The following is a 15,609-nucleotide window of genomic DNA, read 5'->3' on the forward strand; positions in this document are numbered from 1 at the left end:
AAATTTGTAGCAGTGGTAGCACTACAGTGGGTGGCTTGCATTTCACTCCTTGCAAACTTTGCAATGTTGCAACTTAATTAGCTAGAATTACTGTCAGAGAGGTACACAAGATTACTGTGCTGTAAAAAATGGGATTATGAGGGTAAGTGCCAGTGGTAATTACAGTGGCTGTGCAAAAGCGTTTCTGGGGTGGATAAAAAGAATTGCCCTGGGTTGGCTTTGCTTTGCCAATCAAAAGGCTTGATTCGGGGCAGCGCGAACCCCGAGGGTAAATGATAGTTTAGTTTAGGGTTTGAGTGAGGTTAGGGGAATCAGAAGAGCATCTAAAGGGTTCAGTCAGGTGGTAACCTTAACTAGAGTACACTGGTTGTACAACTTGTACTATATAACATTAGGAGTTTACAATTTGCTTCCATGATCAATGGATGTGATACTTTAGTTTGGAAGCTATGGACACAAAAATCACATTTTTTTTCCTTCTCAATCGTTAATACTAGACATATTGATGAACTTGGGAGTGGATATGGATCGTTGATACAAGTATATGTTAGTATAAGTTAATCCACTCTAGTTTAACTAATTCTAGTTGAATTAGAAAGCTGAAAGGGACAAATCTGTTGAACGGGAGAGTGATGCTTCTACTGTACATGTTATCATGCTGATCACGAAGGGTAGACAGTTGTTCGTGTCCAATAATAACTGTATTAAAGTAACTGTACCGACATGACAGTGGTTGGTCAAACGATGATGAGAGAGAAGGGGCCTGTATTTACAGCAAGGCTGCTTCAGAAAGGCATCAGATTAAACAAAGCCTGTGATAGTTGGCACTGTCAGAGACTTGAGGATGCATGGATGGATGCCTGCCAGATGAGATGGCAGGAGTAATTAGTAAGGAGTAAGCAAGCTAAAGCAAAGGTTAAAACAGCATGATTAAAGGGTTGTTTCTACCTTTTACTGTACTTGGTTATCAGAGCAAGTTTAATCGTACAGCCAACTACTAGCTCGGCTAGCTCCAATTCATCTATAGGCATTATAATAATCAATTCATACAATAGTTACCTATAAAACATCAATACATGGTCTCACATGTCATACACACATGTTGTCTTGGAGCCCGTGTGCAGCTGGCTACAAATTAGTAGAACACATCTCTTCTCTCTCCTCTTATCTCTTTAAAATATGCTTATAGCTGACTTATAGTCTGCTATTGTAACTGCTCTCAATAAAGGTAAAGGCAGGGGTAACTCAAAACTATCTTCTGCTTGGCTAGCTGTAAAAAGATCATGTTGCTGGATGCAGCAACTGCCTATAAAATCAAAGAAACACTAGAGCGTCTCTCTCTTGGGTCTCTGTTTGATTAATTAGCTAAGTGAGCAAGATGATGGATGCTAATGGCGGTAATGGGTTTGGAGTAGAGAGCAACGCTTCGCCTGCTCATGGCGGCATGGCGATGGCGGCGTGGCAATGGCATGGCCAGATGAGCGGCGGCAGCGCGTGCGGGGCGCCGCCGGTGCAGCCGGGCATGGACTCTCTCGCGTGGTCGTCGTCGGTCTCGCCATGCACGTCGGCGGCGGTGGTCATAGCCGGCGACGGTGCTGGTAGCTTCTTGCCGCCGCCGGCGGTAGCCGTGCGCGGCGGGTTCGGGCATTTCCCGGTCGGCTCCGGCGGCCGCGTGGAGCGGGCGGTGCGGCCGTCGTCGTGCTCCGGCGCCGCCGGCAGCGGGACGGCGAGCGCAGGCGCCTTCGCCGTGGCCGCGTCCACCAACCATGTGAGCGACAACGACGACGCGCAGCCGCCCGGCGACTGCTCGTCGGACTCCAAGAAGAAGAGGAGATCAGGCGAGGTACTCAATTACGGACCACTATTGCATCGCCATCAATTAATCTCTCGATTTAGTTAACCTTCATGAACCATTTGCACTTGCATCTTCAAGATTACCAGAACGGATCACGCGAGCGCGTCGAAAGTGCTTGCCGACTCTGCAAATGACACCGAGTGCAGCAAAGATGCCAACGGCGAAGTGATCGGCCCGCCGCCGCCGGCGGCGGCGGCCGGCAAGTCGAAAGGGAAGGGAGCCAAGGACGCCGGCGAGCCGCAGAAGGAAGGGTACAGCCATGTCAGAGCTCGGAAGGGGCAGGCAACCAACAGCCACAGCCTAGCAGAGAGGGTATATTATATACACTACATACATACACAAAATTTGAAGAAATCCATTTCTTTTAAAAAAAGGTTTTAAAGTTTCTTCATAACGCAACTGATCATCTGAATTAGAGTTACACTATTCGTGATTATTATGGTTCTGTATTTCTTTGCAGTTGAGAAGGGAGAAGATTAGCGAGAGGATGAAACTCCTGCAAGACCTTGTCCCAGGCTGCAGCAAAGTGAGCACTCTATTCCAAAACAGAAGCTACAGTTTGCAGGTTTCTGATATGTAAATTTGATGGTAACTCGTGTTTCCTGAATTCGATTCCATCAGGTCACCGGCAAGGCGTTGATGCTTGACGAGATCATCAACTATGTTCAATCCCTGCAAAGACAAGTCGAGGTAGTAACATGACATGATCATCTGCAGGGGGAATGACTGCAAATTCACCTGACAAAATGGCAACGCAACGCTGATCTTTGCCTTTTTCATCATCTCTGCAGTTTCTGTCGATGAAGCTCTCTGCAGTCAACCCAAGGATCGATCTCGACATAGAATCACTCGTCTCCAAGGATGTATGGAACTCCCGAACTTGAACCATCTTCCGTTGTCCCTCTCTGTTTTTCTTCCTCAGTTTGCTTTGCAGGAAACCAGAAATTCAGAAATGCGTGTGACCAAGTTCATCTTTTTTTTTTCTTCTGGATGAGTTCAGGTTCTTCGCTTTCCCGGGCCGCCTCCGTCTGCTCCATTCTCCTTCTCCCAGGAGATGATGATACCCGGGCTACAGTTATCGCGACCGGCCATGCTTCAGGGAGGTATCCGTGGCATGATTGATCAAGATTTGTTCTCCAATGTCATGCAGAAGCAGCAGCAAAATGATAAGGGAGCATTCAGAGAGCCTCAGGTTTGCATCTGATGCATGTCTTTCACTTCAGTTAATTTGTGAAGGCTTAAGCCATTAGAGAGAACTACAGACCACCCAAATACCATTCAGTTACTTCTAGTCTCATATACTGTTCAACCATTCAACAATCATTGCAAACGCTTCTGATCATCCGATGGTCTCGTCTGATTCTTGAACAGATGCATCAGACGATGGATGGATCATTCCATGGCACGGCGCAAATGCCGTATCCACAGGTCGTGGGTGCAGAAGACCTAAGCATTAGGCAAGATCAAGAGAGTTTTCATGTGTGAAATGCAGCAACATGGGATGGGGCAGGTTTCTTCTGATCAGAAGGCAGATAGGAGTGACACGCACATAAACAGAATGTGCATAGGACAAACTGCTGCTGAGCTGACCGGTAAGAAACTGATTGCATATGGGAAGGGAGGAGGCTCTCACATTCAGTACATGGGGTGTAGCTGCGTTCAAATATCAGAACTGAAGCTTCACCGACTGAGACAGCACGAACTGCAATCCACGATGGCCAGAAACTCCTCTGACATAGGAAGAAAAAGAAACTGAAGAAAAAAGATTGAGTATCCGATGCGAGCAATTGAATCGCAGCAGGATGCATCTGGTTTTTCTTGGCTCCTTCCAAGTAGCAGCGAAACGTGATGTTTGATAGAAACACTGAAATACAACTGTTTTTGTGTGTGTGTGTGTGTGTGGACAGATACGGCATGAAATTTAATGCTTATGCATCATTCTTTTTTTCATATTGAGTACCTCCCTTTTCAGAGTTCATTTTCTGTTCTGGTGGCCCTTGTGCGATTTTATGGGACATGATGGCAATAGTGTAAATCTTAGACAGTCCTAAATATCATATTTGGATGTCTGTTAAGCATCCTGTAAGCTCCCTATGGATATTTGGGCTATCCAACTAACTCGAGTCACAGCTGAGTAATAAGATATAGATTCCATTATAAAGATGATGCAATAAGCCGCCGACAGTTACAAGTTTGGCATAGTAAGAATGCTTCGTATCCATCGTGAATTTTTATGCGTCCTCTAAGAGCAGGTACAATAGCAGTCTATAAACTAATAAGTCAGCTATAAGCATATTTTAAAGAGATAAGGAGAGGGAGAAGAGAGATAAACTACTAATTTGTAGCCAGCTGCACACGGGCTCCAAGACAAAATATGTGTATGACATATGAGATATGAGACCATGTATTGATGTTTTGTAGGTAACTATTATATAAATTGGCTATTAGATTGACTATAGATGAATTGGAGCTAGTAGTTGGCTATACTATTGAACTTGCTCTAAATGTGTAGCTCAAGAATATTAGGCTCAAGCATTGATCTCCACAAGGCAATTTGTTAAAGTAAATACCGCATTTATATAGAAAATAACAATGGGAAATTTGAGGTGTACTGATTATTTTTCATGCTTTTTTTATAAGACCACCCCTCCAATAGATGGAGGTGACCAATGAACCTACAGACTCCACCTACAAAAATGCTGGGTAGCAACCCATGTAAATATCTATGGCAAAATCATGTTTCTAAACCATGATTATATCCCCATGACAACTAAGTCTGAAGTTCTAACAAAGGATGCCCAAGAGATAACTCACTTATTAATCCCTCCATGGGTCACTCTCAGGCCTCACTTCGGAAGGCTCAATCACCTCCGTCACTGTGGCTTCAGATGAATCTGTGCTGGCCTCACCTGTGGTTGCTGCTTCGGCCTCATTGTCTGGCCTCCCCCATCTCCCGCCAAGAGCAATTGTCATCATCTCATAGATCTTGCCACCCAACTCTGCAGGACTGTCAGGCTGGACATTCCGAGTAAACAAATAGTCAAATGGTAGGGTTCATGATGACCAAGAAATGAAAAATAATGAGTGTGTTTTGCTTACAGTATATCCACTGGAGATCAGAGCAGTCTCATACAACAGTTCAACAGCCCTCTTAGCTTCTGTACTGTCAGGCTCGTTTTTGCAGGCCGCCTGCCAACAATTGTTTCTCATTCATGTTAATTGTTGCTTATGTAAAGAAGATCAATTATCGATGAATACCAGGCAGCAACAAATCTTACATTCAAGTCCTTGACAATAGGGTGATCAGGGTTAATTTCGAAAATTCTTCTTCCCCTCATGAACTCCAAGCTTGATGTGTCCCCGAGTGTTTGTGCCTTCATGAGCCTGAATTGTTGAAAAAACATGCATTAGAAATCAAGCGTAATATAGCACAATGATTTAATCATACAGTAACTACCTTTCCATGTTGGCAGACCAACCAAACTTGCCAGATACAAGAACACACGGTGACGAGCTGAGGCGCTTTGATATTTGAACCTTTGCAACCTTTTCACCAAGCTGCTGTTTTACCCAGTCACACAGAAGAGTGTATTCCTGCTTGGTTTCTTTATTGTCCTCATCTTCATCACCTGTGCAAACAAATATATATCAGTGTGATGTAGATAACCATGAAAGAACATATCCAGAGAAAATTTCAATATTTCCTCACCCATCTCCAGGTCCTCTTTGCTGATATCAACAAACTTCTTCTCTTTGTAGGTCTGTAAATTCTGAATGGCAACCTCATCAATTGGCTCAATAAGGTAGAGAACCTAAAGGGGAAAAATAAACAGTAACATAAGTTAAGCAGAAGCAACAAATAAGTGAATAACAGTTCTTGTCTTATCAGTATTATGTTGTGTCCATACTTCAATGTCTTTTTGAACCAACTTTTCCAAGAAAGGAGCAGTCTTTGCACTCTGGAGACTATCCGTAGCAATATAATAGATCGCCTTTTGGTTTTCTGGCATGCTTTCTACATACTGATCAAGACTTATCATATCTGCCTCATTTTTTGAAGTGTGGAAACGCAGCAGAGGGGCAAGACGCTTGTGATTTCCGGTGTCCTCAATGCAACCGAGTTTAATGAACTTGCCAAAGCTCTCCCAGAACTTCTTGTAATCCTGCAGTAAAAGTGACAGGGATTCAAAACATAGTCAAATAGAACAATTGGGGGAAAGGGAACTCACGAGTTTTTACCTCCTTGTCATCCTTTTCAGAAATCTCCTCGATCATATCAAATGTTTTCCTAACAAGTCTCTTTCGCATGATTCTTACCTAATTAACAACATAAATTATCTTGAGACCACAGGAAGGTCAATAATGATAACCCTCGCAATATGTAATGTTGAAATATAAGAGCTGGCATGCATTTGTTTATTAACTTACTATTCGGCTCTCCTGAAGAATCTCCCGAGAGACATTGAGGGGAAGGTCATTTGAATCAACTACACCTTTTACAAAGCTCAAGTATCTGGGGAACTGCGAAATGCATGCTCAACTCAGAAGTCTGTTCCATCTTAATCACAAGCAAGGACAATGCAAATGCATATTCATAAGAAGCTATCGTGTGCAATGAGCGATAACGTACCAGTTCACCATCAAAGTCATCAGAGATAAATACTCTTTTGACATATAGCCGGATATTTTTGGTTTTGGGATTCATTATCTCCTCATTACTAAGTGGAGCCATTCCTGGAATGTAAAGGACACTCCTAAATTCTACCTCACCCTGGTAACAGAAAATATAACGTCATAAACAATATTCCATGCACTTAAGTTAGCAAAGTGATGTTTGATGAATTCATGTACCTCTGTTGTGAAGTGAGTGTAGGCAAGAGGATCCAAGAACTCATTAAATGCCTTCTTGTAGAACTCATTGTATTCTGTTTTCTCAATTTCCTTTGGACTTCTCATCTGCATGAAGGGAATATGATTCAACTATCTGTTTTCTTTATCGGTGAATGGCATCTCACATGCATTTTTTGGGAGAAAGATCATACCTAATAGGTGTGGTTCAATGCATGCATATTGTGTGAAATAACCAAGTAACGAAAGTAGACTTACCCATATAGGCTTTGTTTCATTGGCTAGCTCCCAGTCCCAGTATTTCTCAGTAACTGTCTTCTTTTTTTTCTTTTGTTCACCCTATATTAAATCAGTTTAAAAGAACAAAGTCAACATAAGGGTAAGAGAATCTAGAAGCAGGTCATCCAATATAAATAACTAACCTCTGTGGCCTCTTCACCCTCTTTTGTCTCTTCATCTTCTTCAACCTGTCAAACAAGGAGGTTACATCAGTGACTCAAATCTGCAAGGAATTAATGGCAGTTACTCTCAAGAAATTGTTAGACGAATTCTAGGAGAATTAGCAAAAAAAAACTAAAACAATAAAGGGCCTTACCTCAATAGTTCTGGATTTTTCCTGCCACGTGTATATGGGGAAGGACACAAACTGGGAGTAGTTCTTAACAAGGCCTTGAATCCTTCCAGGATCAGCAAACTCATACTTATCATCAGGCTGCAGAGTGACACAATATGTGAGGTTTATTTTTTTGTGAGAAAGATGTTAGGTTTCAGTAACAAAAGGTATCCATTTCATGAAAAAAGGCAGCAAACTCACTCTTAAAACAAGAGTAATCTGAGTGCCACGTGTAAGCATTTTCTCAGGATCAGTCTCTTCTTTGATGACATAAGAGCTACTGTCAGCTACAGCTTCCCATACATATTGCTTATCTGATTTGGGGCTCTTAGTGGAGACAACAACCTGCAACACATTTGGGGGAGGGGGAGAAAAGCTCAATGCACAACATAAAGAAACATAGTCCATGAAATATATTTTACACTGACTGCATCCAAGAAATGATTCATACCTTCTCCGCAACAAGAAAAGCTGAGTAAAACCCAACCCCAAACTGACCAATCAGACCATTATCAGCTCCAAGGTCTTTATTCTCCTGAATTGTAATTCATTTAGCATTAGGAATGAAACAGTGAAGCAAACAAACTAATAGTGCAATATTGACTAGACATTGGTGCAAGCATTCAGAAAATAGAAAAGAAAGGAATGACACTCTACCTTGAGAGCCTTCAAGAATTTTGATGTGCCACTCTGAGCAATAGTACCAAGGCAGTCCTTGAGTTCATCTTTGGTCATTCCAATACCAGTATCACTGTAAGAAAAATCAGAAAATTGCACAGGTAAAGTATCTACATTAAACCGTCAAAAAGCACAGCTACTAGAGAACAACTTACGTGATAGTGATGGTTCCTGCATCCTGGTCTGGCTTAATCCTTATCTCCAACTCGCCACCATCAGCAAGGAGAGAAGAATCAGTCACACCAAGAAACCTCAACTTATCCAATGCATCACTTGCATTACTGAGACACCAGATAATTAGCACATAAGTAATGAGCCATGGCATCAAATTAAAAGGCTGTAAATGTAACTGTTGCTAGATCATGTCCATGCTAATATTAGTGAAACTTTACATTTGACAAGAGTTACAGACCTCACGAGCTCCCGAAGAAATACTTCTTTGTGACTGTAAAGGCTATGGACAATCAAATCCAGTAAGCGGCTGACCTACACAGCACAAATGAGACAATTATAGTAGGTTTAAACATCCTGACCTAGCATTACATATGAACTCAAGTGAATTATGAAAAACAAACACTTTTCATCGCCGTAACTCAAGTGAAATGCTATCAAAATCCAACAGCTAAGAAACAACAGTAAAGTGATAGGGATTTTCCCACCAAACCCCAGGCTCTCCCCACCCGCCACTAACCTCCGCCTGGTACTCGAACTTCTCCTCCGCTCCCCCCTCCTCCCCGGCGGCCTTCTCCGCGACGGCGGCCTCGCACCTCGCCCGCACCAGCCTCCCCCTCCCGCCGCTGCCGCTCCCGGCCTCCCACCTCACCCCTCCCGCGCACCTCGCCGCGCCCTTCCCCCGCGTCGCCGCCACCAGCCCCGCGCCCGGCGCCCTCCGCGCGCACGGCCGCAGCGCCGCCACCGACGACGCCCCCAGGCTCCCGCTCAGGGCCGGCGCCATGCGGAGAGGTCTAGACGCCGCCGCACGCACGCCAACAGCTTGACCCCTCTCGCTCCCTAACGGCGGCGGTGGTGGTGGCTGCACGGCGGAGAAGGGGTAGCGAGGCGAGAGGATAAGGGGAGGCGGGTTGTTAGGGTTTTTGTAAGCAATGGAAGCGGGCCGCGGGCGGGCTGGGTTTAGGAGAGAGGAGGGAGGAGATGAGGCGATGGAGAAGCCTCTAGAAGCCTCGTGTCGGAGGCGCTGCAGTGACGGGATGACCGTACGTTGCCGCGCGATTGGACGGCGGATGGAGGAGGAAGGTGAGGTCGGGCTGGCCCACCTGTCAGTGAGAGCACCTTTTCATGGGCCAACGCCTCGCTGTTTGGGCCTAAGCGGGTCAGAAAAATTTGGGCCTTTGGGCTACGTTTGTCTTGTGATATTACCGTTTCAAGGCCCGTATTAGAATTTGGGGTCGTTTGAAATTTGGAGCTGCTTTCACGTGAAATTCATTCATTTTGGAAATGAAGAGATCGTCTGCAACCCGTGCAAAATTCATTCGTACGGCAGCATGTGACCTTCATCTGGAGCGGCTGGTTAATGCATACACAATAATGCAATGCACAAGAATAGAAAATCAAATTGAGGGACACAGAAGTTTTTTTTTAAAAAAAATGACGTGCTATATTTCTCTTTACTGTTCATGAATGGTTTGTCATTTTGATCATCATCCAGAGCACACGGACAAGTGTTGGCAATGGCATCCGACGTGGCAGAGCTACAGCCAGAAGGCAACTCACTGAGTCACCGATCTCGGCTAGGCTCAGTGCTTCGAGGAGACTCCTTGAAGCAGTCAACATTGCAGAGCCCCATAGATCTGATCATCTCACCAAGCCTGTCAAAAAATCATATAAATCTTTAGCAAAATCACTTTATGATGCAAATTGTCTTCTGTAAAAATAATGACCAATATATATTTTTGAGTAAAGTGCACCAGTGGTCTCTAAACTTGTATGCATGTATCATCTAGATCCTTGAACTCTCAAAATGCATTTTTGGATTCCCGAACTTGTCCGGAGGTGTCATATAGGTCCAAATGCGCTCCGACCCGCTCTATCCGCTGACGTGGCATGGCACGGTGACGCCTACGAGAAAGGAGAGAAAAGAATAAGGAGGAGAGAGAAACTGACATGTAGAACTCACGTGGCACCACCAACACGTAAGCGCCACCGTGGCATGTCACGTCAGCGGATGGAGCAGGTCGAAGCCCGTTTGGACCTATATAACACCCCCGGACAAGTTCGAGGACCCAAAAATATATTTTGAGAGTTTAAGGATCTAAATGACACATACATACAAATTTAGAAATCGCTGGTGCACTTCACTCTATATTTTTCGTTGGGTTAGTGAACATGATTACTGCAACTCTGTATTGACGGTGAAAGGGGAGAATTGCAGAGAGAACCAACCTGTCGATGCTTTTTCTTGGTTTATCCGGCTGATCATATTCATCCCTCGTCCTGTCAAATGTGTCAACGCTTCTCCTTGATCTCTCTTTCTTATCTGCTGCGATGGACGACGATCTTGGCTTCTCTCTGCGGCCCGTGCTTCGCCTTCGCTTGTCGACATGATCGGTGCTCAGTCGAGGAGGCAGCTCATGCCTTGTGCTCTTCCTCGGTGGCTCCAGCCTCTGTGAGGTCGTCCATGGAGCGTCTGAGAGAGCAGAGCTATCAGATGGTGTTTCGTTTTCAGACAACCTCTCCTCGATCTCAATTGATGCTTCTTTTTCAGCAGGCAGCTTCTCGATTGCCGATATGAACTTCTTCAGATGCCTTATGTACACTGGGAAGGTCTCCAGGTTACAGTGGTCTCCTCCCTCGATCCATAGAGGTTCATACTTATTTTGGCACATCTCCCATAGCTGCTTCCCATGGGAACAATCTACAATATCATCATTTGTGCCCTGAGAAACAAGTGAAAATGATATAACGAGTTACATGGGAAAACACTTCTCCACCATTGAGTATGAATTTCAGATTAGGTATTCGAGGGGTAAGTCCTCTATTTAGGCTAAGTTTCTAAAGTTCTCGAAATAAAAAATGGCTGCATATATCCTAATGAATATAGAGGCCGGATAAAAATACCCTTCTCTAAATAAAATATAAAAAAAATGGGAAAAGACTTCATCAGTGCCCGCAGAAATGCATATAACTGAACTTACATGAATTACCAAAACCGGAGATTTAACCAGGGGTATTTTCTCAATGTTCTGCAAAGAAAACAGATGTTTATCATAGACACAGCATTGGAAGAAATTTAGTATCTCTTGATAGTTCAGTCAGTGAGGCAGACCTTGTATATGTCAAACCAGTATGTTTTCTTCACAGAATACATGACACGCAGACCAGACAGTATGGGGCTGTGCAGAACAACCGCTCTTATATGATGTAGATGAGCAGCTAAATCGACAGTTGGGCCACTACCGACAGACTGACCATACAGAATGATGTCTTCTTCTCTAGTGCCATATACCTCCACGAGGCATTTGTATGCAGCCTCTATGTCAGCGAAGGTATTAGCTTCGCTTGCCTGAACATGGAAGAAAGCAGAAACATTAATTTGATATAACTATCTATTTAGCTTGGGTTCAATAATTATGGGCAAGCTCACTGCAAAGAGAATCGTGGAACTGAATGCAATCGCGTGATGTTCAGATTTATGATGTCTTCCACGAATATGGAAGGCCTTAGCAATACCTTTTTAAATTATTTCTATTTTTCTACTCCATTCATTTCAAAATACATGACTTTTGTTAGGACAATAGGTTAACCAAAGATTACTCTATTATAAATTTATAATATCATTTTTAGAGTAAATTGTACTTTGGGTCATATTTTATTACCTAAGTTCAATTTCAATGACCTATAAACCCATATTTTTTACTTTCGACCAAATACATTACCAATGTTGCGGTTTGGACCATTCTGGATGATTTTTTCAATATACATCAATGACCTCAAAAACATTTATGTATAGTTCATATATTTGCTAAAAGAAAGATTAAATATGACGAGAAAAGTTGTTCATAATGGTCCAATCCGTAACAATGGCAGATTCACTCGGTCCAAAGTGAAAATATAGGTTTAAGAATGGCTCAAAGTGAAAGTTAGGTAATAAAAGGTGGCTCAGAGTATAATTTACTCTAATTTTTATGACACAAATTTATATCATTAGATTTATATTCAAAAGTATTTTCTTATTATTATACTTGTGCCACATAAGTGATATATTGATAGAGAAATCTTTGATCAAACTTTTATCCTATCAAAATAAAATGCTCCATATATTTAAAATGAAGGGAGTATAATAAAACATTCCGAAAATAATGTTAGGTGTTGCTCTCCCTCTCCTATAAAGGCGAGGACAAGAGCGTCGTTGCAAGAAAGAACAGAGAGCGTTGTTAACCTTGCCTGACGACCGTCCATAACCAGAATAATCATACCTGCGAAAATTGAGGAAATTATTCCAGATGCAGGAAAATGAGGTGCTTAGTACATAAATACAACCATTAATTCGTCTTGCCATGAACCAGTGATTGGCAAATAAGGTTGCGGGTAAAATTTTTAGTGGCATGTGAGGAATTTATCCTTAAAACAGTTACAAGTAGATGTATCGAGGAGAATATGGACTAGCAGCATCGAACAAATATGTGCATGGACTATGTAGGATAATTGAAAAATATTTCTATGTTATAAAACCAGTCACAAAGTCCAGAAAACAATGAATATGTGAATAGGTCCGGATACAACAAAATTGACAAGAATCTTTTGCATTCTGTATAAGCAACAGTTCTGAGTATTGAGCAGCAAGCAACGAATATGAAACATAAAATGATTTTTTGTGATTAATAATGAGACAAAAACATCTCAAACATGATAGCTGTTGGAGGAAGTGCATCAGCTTCATTGGACCATTTGCTTTCGTGAAACATCCAAAAAAACAATTAATTGAGGTAGGCAACCTGGAAAGTTAAGTACTCGTCTTTCCTGTCGAGTGTGGGATCAGGAAAAACTCAAATTGCATGCATGTTCAGACAATATCACTGCATAACCTTAGGGGAATTGAAAACCACTACTGTGACTCTAATCCTCCCCTCTGTAGACAAAAACACCAGGTGACTTCATTGTTCTGACATCTTTTTTTCTCGGCACACTTGCCTCCGTCCCAACCCACTTTCCAGAATGAAATTTCCTTCTCGTGTACCTATCACAACGCATAACGTGGACCTACAACTAGTTATTACCAGGTTCATGCGAAGTCAACCAGCATTTTTTTTTCATGCTGGGTACAGGAAAGGTAGCCCCTATGTCAACAGAGAAACAGTTTGTACAGCCCTCAATCACTGTGAGACGAATTTAGCTGTTCAATCATGTGTAACGAAATAGTATTATCCAAAAGAGCAAGTGTGTTACAAATCCAGTGTGTATAGTACATGTGGACCTAATATACTGATAAATTGATCGGGATAAAGTCTATCAACTGAACCTAATGAAAGATCAAATAAATGGGCCATTTAACTTTTTGCCACTTTTAGAAATGATATATAACATATGTGCCACCCACTGTCTATGACACGTGGACCCTCATGTATCTATGACATGTGGGTCCAGTGGTAAATATGTTAGTGTTATTTCTAAGAGTGGCAAAATGTTAATTATTCCCAAATTAAATAGGTGCCAACCAATCCAAATGATCAGTTGGCAATCCAGCCTTTACAACACATACTCGACAGGACAATCAAGTGACAGAGGAAGTGCTATCTAGCAAACTAATGTATCATACAATTCATGTTATACTCGAAATTTAGAAAGCTAGCTGAAAGCCAAAACTGCAATTCGATGAACAGTGCCCTATGTACTACAGGGTAATACTAGTACAAAATATCCTAAACATTAGAGTAAAAAGTTTCCAATAAAATTTGGGATCATATGACTTTGTTAACGATGAATATGAAGTTATAAACTTGTCTCAATAAATAGATAGAGATGAAATTCTAGCTATGAAACGATCAATAACTGGTCTCCACTAGCAAGTTCATCAAGACACCAACGGAAAGCCAATCAATTCACATCACACGGATCAAACCAAGGCCTGATTACTCACGCAAAGCCATCATCCACCAAGGCGGCAATTTTTGCTGGCCCAAGAAATGGAGAGTCAAATGGCCCGAATAATCCATGCGAACACTTACCCCATGAGGTTTACATGGAGGCGGGCGCTGAACTCGACGAAGAGCTCGTACATCTTCCCGATGTCGGCCGCGTTGCCGTGCGAGTACAGCACGGTGAGCCTCGCCCTGGGGCACCGCACGTACACGGCGACGATCTCCGTGCCCCGCCGCGTCCGCACCCGCCTCGCCTCCACGCCTTCCCTCCACGGGACCCCCGTCAGAGACACCCTCCTCGACGACGTCTCCGCGCCGCCCGCCGCCGCCGGAGGAGGAGCAGCAGGAGCCCCCGGCAACGGCGGCTCCTCCTCGTCGGCCACGCCATACGACGGCGGGTCGGGCGGGAAGAACGCGAACTTCGCGGCCACCGAGGAAGTCACCCCGCCCATACCCAACCCAAACGACCTCACTCACGGCGCCGGCGGCTGCGGCATCAGGGCTCCTCCTCCTCCGGCCAGCGGCGGCGGCGGAGGGATGTGTCCGTGCAAAGACACAACTATTTGGAGGGCTTTTATGGCAAAGTTCGCGGCGGGCGCCTCCACCAAAAAGGGTCTATATGTAAATTACTAACCTTCTCTAGGGACCTAAGTGTAATTAGTGAAAATCTCGGGGTTTATCGGAGGGCGAGGGGATAAAGAGCAGGGCGGGGAATTAGCGGCGGAGTTGCCGGGAGAATTAAAAGGAATGGATGTCACGTGACCTCCGGCAAGGGCGCACGTGAGGGCCCCGGCTTTACATGTACAGCCAATATTTTCTTTCCTTTGATACGGGTCTTGATGTCCCAAGATTATGGATTATAGCTGTAATTATGGTCACTGCTAAAAATGGGGGGAAATACATAAGTGATTGTGACACAGCACAAGATTTCTCTCTCTTTCAGTTTTCAGTGCTGCTGCATATCTGCATTTAGTTGAAATTCAAAATGATGCATGACTAAATGCCAAGGAATTCTAACGGCACTGTGTTTTTAGTGGTAGACGATAGAACCCGTCGACAGCGAGATACATGTGGTGACTTCGTTAATCTCTAGGATGTGTTGGCCAAGCTTTAGAGATGCTCGTATAGATAGGGCTTGCGTACGTACGTCTTTGGGAGAGAGTGTGCGTGCGTTACGAGCATCTGCGTTATACTGTGTTCTAAAAAATACCAAGGAAACAACAGCTCTGGTGTGCTGTGTTTAATAATTTTTGTCAGTGGACTGTATTGCATGATCCACCGTTGACAATGAAATTTGTGTGGATTGGAAAAGAAGCTTAGTAGTTGCTGTGAAAATCTATTCATCAAGAAGTTTTCTGCATTAGGAGGTTGTGAGACTTGAAAGTATGTCCTACTTCTTTTATGATCATGTTTTCTTTTACACTGCACCTGAATTATTAGCAGGCAAGAAATCTGCTCTCTTTTTTTCAGATGGAGTCATTAGCTGAAATTTGTTCAATAAACATGGACAAGCTAATGTA

General features: G+C 43.4%; 3 protein-coding genes across 4 annotated transcripts; 1 reads left to right on the forward strand and 2 right to left on the reverse strand.

Annotated features, from left to right (window-relative positions):
• Window positions 1-392: 392 nt before the first annotated feature.
• On the reverse strand, window positions 393-9,072 carry LOC102706315 (heat shock protein 90-5, chloroplastic-like). Of its 2 annotated transcripts, XM_040526622.1 has the most exons (20): window positions 8,686-9,072; window positions 8,407-8,480; window positions 8,150-8,275; window positions 7,974-8,067; window positions 7,768-7,851; window positions 7,518-7,661; window positions 7,299-7,415; window positions 7,126-7,170; window positions 6,962-7,042; window positions 6,707-6,811; window positions 6,486-6,626; window positions 6,284-6,376; window positions 6,095-6,172; window positions 5,764-6,018; window positions 5,565-5,667; window positions 5,313-5,484; window positions 5,134-5,239; window positions 4,955-5,044; window positions 4,670-4,870; window positions 393-860 (listed from the first exon to the last, which is right to left on the reverse strand). In XM_040526622.1, exons 1-19 carry the CDS (start codon window positions 8,947-8,949, stop codon window positions 4,673-4,675), a joined length of 2,370 nt encoding a protein of 789 aa, XP_040382556.1. In that variant the 5' UTR covers window positions 8,950-9,072; the 3' UTR covers window positions 393-860; window positions 4,670-4,672. The 2 variants fall into 2 exon arrangements, with proteins under 2 accessions (XP_040382556.1, XP_040382555.1); XM_040526621.1 differs by lacking the exon at window positions 393-860 and having other exon boundaries at window positions 4,413-4,870; window positions 8,686-9,070.
• On the forward strand, window positions 1,382-3,974 carry LOC102718576 (transcription factor bHLH49-like). Its single transcript, XM_040526623.1, has 8 exons — window positions 1,382-1,684; window positions 1,793-1,843; window positions 1,934-2,167; window positions 2,316-2,381; window positions 2,477-2,545; window positions 2,647-2,718; window positions 2,856-3,047; window positions 3,227-3,974. Exons 1-8 carry the CDS (start codon window positions 1,382-1,384, stop codon window positions 3,338-3,340), a joined length of 1,101 nt encoding a protein of 366 aa, XP_040382557.1. The 3' UTR covers window positions 3,341-3,974.
• Window positions 9,073-9,460: 388 nt separating the features above from the next.
• LOC102718859 (alpha/beta hydrolase domain-containing protein 17B) lies at window positions 9,461-14,771 on the reverse strand. The gene is made up of 6 exons (XM_015840310.2): window positions 14,177-14,771; window positions 12,391-12,427; window positions 11,278-11,514; window positions 11,147-11,194; window positions 10,395-10,888; window positions 9,461-9,820 (listed from the first exon to the last, which is right to left on the reverse strand). The coding sequence occupies exons 1-6, from the start codon at window positions 14,539-14,541 to the stop codon at window positions 9,730-9,732; spliced, it is 1,272 nt and encodes a 423-aa protein (XP_015695796.2). The 5' UTR covers window positions 14,542-14,771; the 3' UTR covers window positions 9,461-9,729.
• Window positions 14,772-15,609: the final 838 nt, after the last annotated feature.

Source organism: Oryza brachyantha, chromosome 8, assembly GCF_000231095.2.
Source record: "Oryza brachyantha chromosome 8, ObraRS2, whole genome shotgun sequence".
Lineage (NCBI taxonomy): Eukaryota > Viridiplantae > Streptophyta > Magnoliopsida > Poales > Poaceae > Oryza > Oryza brachyantha.